Source organism: Benincasa hispida, chromosome 3 (genome assembly GCF_009727055.1).
Source record: "Benincasa hispida cultivar B227 chromosome 3, ASM972705v1, whole genome shotgun sequence".
NCBI classification, from domain to species: Eukaryota; Viridiplantae; Streptophyta; class Magnoliopsida; order Cucurbitales; family Cucurbitaceae; genus Benincasa; species Benincasa hispida.
The window spans coordinates 39,153,957-39,157,092 of record NC_052351.1 but is presented as its reverse complement, the minus strand read 5'-3'; the positions used below and the strand labels follow the sequence as shown (position 1 = coordinate 39,157,092).

At 38.7% G+C, this 3,136-nt stretch overlaps 1 protein-coding gene across 1 annotated transcript; it reads right to left on the bottom strand.

Moving 5' to 3' along the window:
• Nucleotides 1-1,853: 1,853 nt before the first annotated feature.
• On the bottom strand, nucleotides 1,854-2,523 carry LOC120072527 (ethylene-responsive transcription factor ERF109-like). The gene has a single exon (XM_039024908.1). The coding sequence runs from the start codon at nucleotides 2,347-2,349 to the stop codon at nucleotides 1,969-1,971; it is 381 nt and encodes a 126-aa protein (XP_038880836.1). The 5' UTR covers nucleotides 2,350-2,523; the 3' UTR covers nucleotides 1,854-1,968.
• Nucleotides 2,524-3,136: the final 613 nt, after the last annotated feature.

Below are 3,136 nucleotides of genomic sequence, written 5' to 3'. Positions count from 1 at the left end.
CCTAAACATAATTTACAAATTTATTTTAGCACCCATGGCCCAAAATAAAGATACCAAAAATTTAAATTAGTCCACTGAGGTCTAATTCCAATTAACCAAATTAGCCCCAAATGTCTCCAATCTAACTAAAAAAAAAAAAATTAATTGTAGTTTGAACTCCAGTTTACTTCCAATTCTCCAAATCAACACGACCTTGGGCCACCTACCGAAACTTAACAATTAGATCCAAAATCCATTGGTAAAGCTAAAATGCAACTAAAATTGAATGGGTAACCAAGGTTCACAAGAAACTCATAAAAGTTTACCAAAATCTAACAATCTTCGCCAAAATTGGTCTTAAATTTGATGGGCCACCCCAATATCCTCCAAATCTTGAATCAAAATCTCATCCAAACAAGATTCCGACCCAAATCAGCGGCTGAACGACAGTAGGTGACGTCGGACGACCGGATTGACATGCGGCAACGATGAACGGTGGCCGAAAGATGCACGACGATGGAGACTGGAGTGCGCGGCTGGATGCAGACGGCTGGGCTTAGCGTCCGACTTCAAATCTGGGCAGGCGGGCGACCGAATCGGCTAAAGCGCACGCTACGAGACCGACGACCTCGTGGCAATGGGAAACGATGGGTTTTGCGACTAAAGGAGAAATGGAAAGGAGAGGGGTGGCGGCGTGAGAAGAAATTGAGAAGAGGGGTCACGGTGTGCGAATCGTGAGAGAGAGAGAGAGAAATTTATATCTTTTTTTTTGTTTTTTCTTTTCTATTTTCCCTTTTCCTTTCCTTTTCCTTAAATAACTTATATATTTACATTTATATTTCCTTTTCCCTCAAAATTCTCCCCCCCCCCCCCCCCCAAAAAAAAAAAAAAAAAACCGACCATACAAAAAATCCAGTAACCCATCGCTAGAAGAACCAACAACAACAAGAACACCCCCCCCCCCACACCAAAAAAAAAAGAAAAAAAACCCAATCTTTTCCCTTTATACCATTTCCTTTTCCCATTAAAATCCAAAATCCTTTTGAATTTAAAATCCAAATATCTTTTCAAAATTTTAAAATAAAACCGAATCTCTCCATTTTAATTCAATTTTCCAAATTAAATCAAAATTGAAACCATTTGATATAAATCCCAAATTTTTACTTTATCAAATTTAAATTCCAAAATTCTTCTCGAATCAAATATTAAAATTGAATTATTCTCTTACGATAATTCAATTTAACCTCCAAGAATCCAAAATATCCCAAAATATTACAAAATAACTGAATTTAAATTACGTAAAAAATTGAGATGTCACACAATTCAAATGACTTAAAATAAAAACATAAGCTGAACGGAAGTGGATTTTATATCTTATATGGCATAGTCACGGATCTTCTCGTCACTCGTTGGTCTATTATGTCCTTACCTAGAAAACATAAATGACTTAGTGAGGTGTATTTTATTCTCTCTCCCATGTGCACGTGCATCTTTTAAGAGAGGATTTTCCCCTTTTGCGAATAAGATGAAAATCTGATTTTCTCCTAATCCTCAATATTAATATTTGAAAAAGTCAGTCTTATTAGGAGTGTTGACTCATCGTGTGTCTCCACCTCATGGAAAAGTTCTGCCAATAAATTAAAACCATCCAGCATGCACTTGGACGGTATAAATATCTAGAAACACAAAGGTGGGAAGTGTCTTTTCATTATGTTATTGTTTTGACTTGAGCTCAACCTAAAGCATAAGACTGACCCATTCAGAACATTCCCCAGTTGTAAGTTAAAAAAGAAACATATAATCTTTTGATTCTTTCTTTTTATAGTAATCAACAAACTGTTGGACTTTAACCAACATAAAGATCCTTTGCCTCATATAAAACACAGAACAAGGCGGCCTCATTCGAGATGCGTGGAACTTTACTCTGGCTTAATTAAATACAGAGACCCCCCATTTCGTCTACTTAATTTAATTTAATTTAAGAAACTTTTATACCACAGAAGCGACGTTATTTTTTGATTTCTCAAAATTGGGTTCCTCGTCCCGTTGTGGGATTTGATTCTGTTGGTAATCAGAAGCAGGAAAGTTGAGCTTTGCTCTGTCTCCTCCACGAAACTCAATGGCAGCTTTGTCATATGCCCTAGCCGCTTCCTCCGCCGTTTGGAAAGTTCCTAACCACACCCTTACTCCTCTTCTCGGGTCTCGAATCTCGGCGGCCCATTTCCCCCAACGCCTCTGCCTTACTCCTCTGAATCTTCCCTTCGTCTTCTTCTTTTTCTTCTTCTTATCATTATTCTCCTCATCTTTCACCACATTTTCATTCTCATTATTCCCGTCTTGGAAATAGTTGCATCCTAAACAGTCCACCATTCGACATTTCTCGCACGTGTCGGCGGCGGTCAGAAACCACAATCCGGTACCATAATTATTATCATCACTATGATCAAAATTAGAGGAGAATAAAGACTAATACTGTTTGTGGGTTAGCCCAATTCTGCCCTCGGTCACTACGTGTGTCAGAGCCGAAACCATGATCGAGTTCTCCTCCTCCACTCCCAATTTACATCTCGAATCAAAGGACGTCGTTCCCAAATCTACGGGAGAACCAGACATTGTATTTCTTAATTAACGGTCAAAATGGGTCGTTTTGGGGGGAAGTTAGAGAATTATGTGTATAATTTTGAGTTATTTTGGTCGTTTTTAGGTGAACATGAGAGCGTGAGGGAAAAAGGTGTATTTATAATACAATATATATAAAGGTTTTGGAGTTGAGGCGGAGTCCACGTGGAAGTCACTAGATTTTCACACACGGTTTTACGACACAAAAGTGTGGGGGTTGGCACGTGGGCAAATCTAAAAATGGAACCCAATTACATCCGGGGATTTGGTAGCGGACCCAGTGTGTGCAAAGGACACGTAGGCCAGATATGGTCGTTGGTGGCGTCAGCAGAACTAAATAAAAGAAGGTTCACGAGTTTTTGTAAATGACAGCTTATTTTTGCTGTGCTGGCGCCTACAATCCATGTCCTCCTATTTCCTTACAGCTTTCCACTGCACGTGTAATTTTGAACTTCACTCTTCTTCCTCCTCTCTTCATTTGTTGTCTCCTTTTTCTTAATTCTTCTTCATTCTTCATACTACATTTAAAATGTCCAAT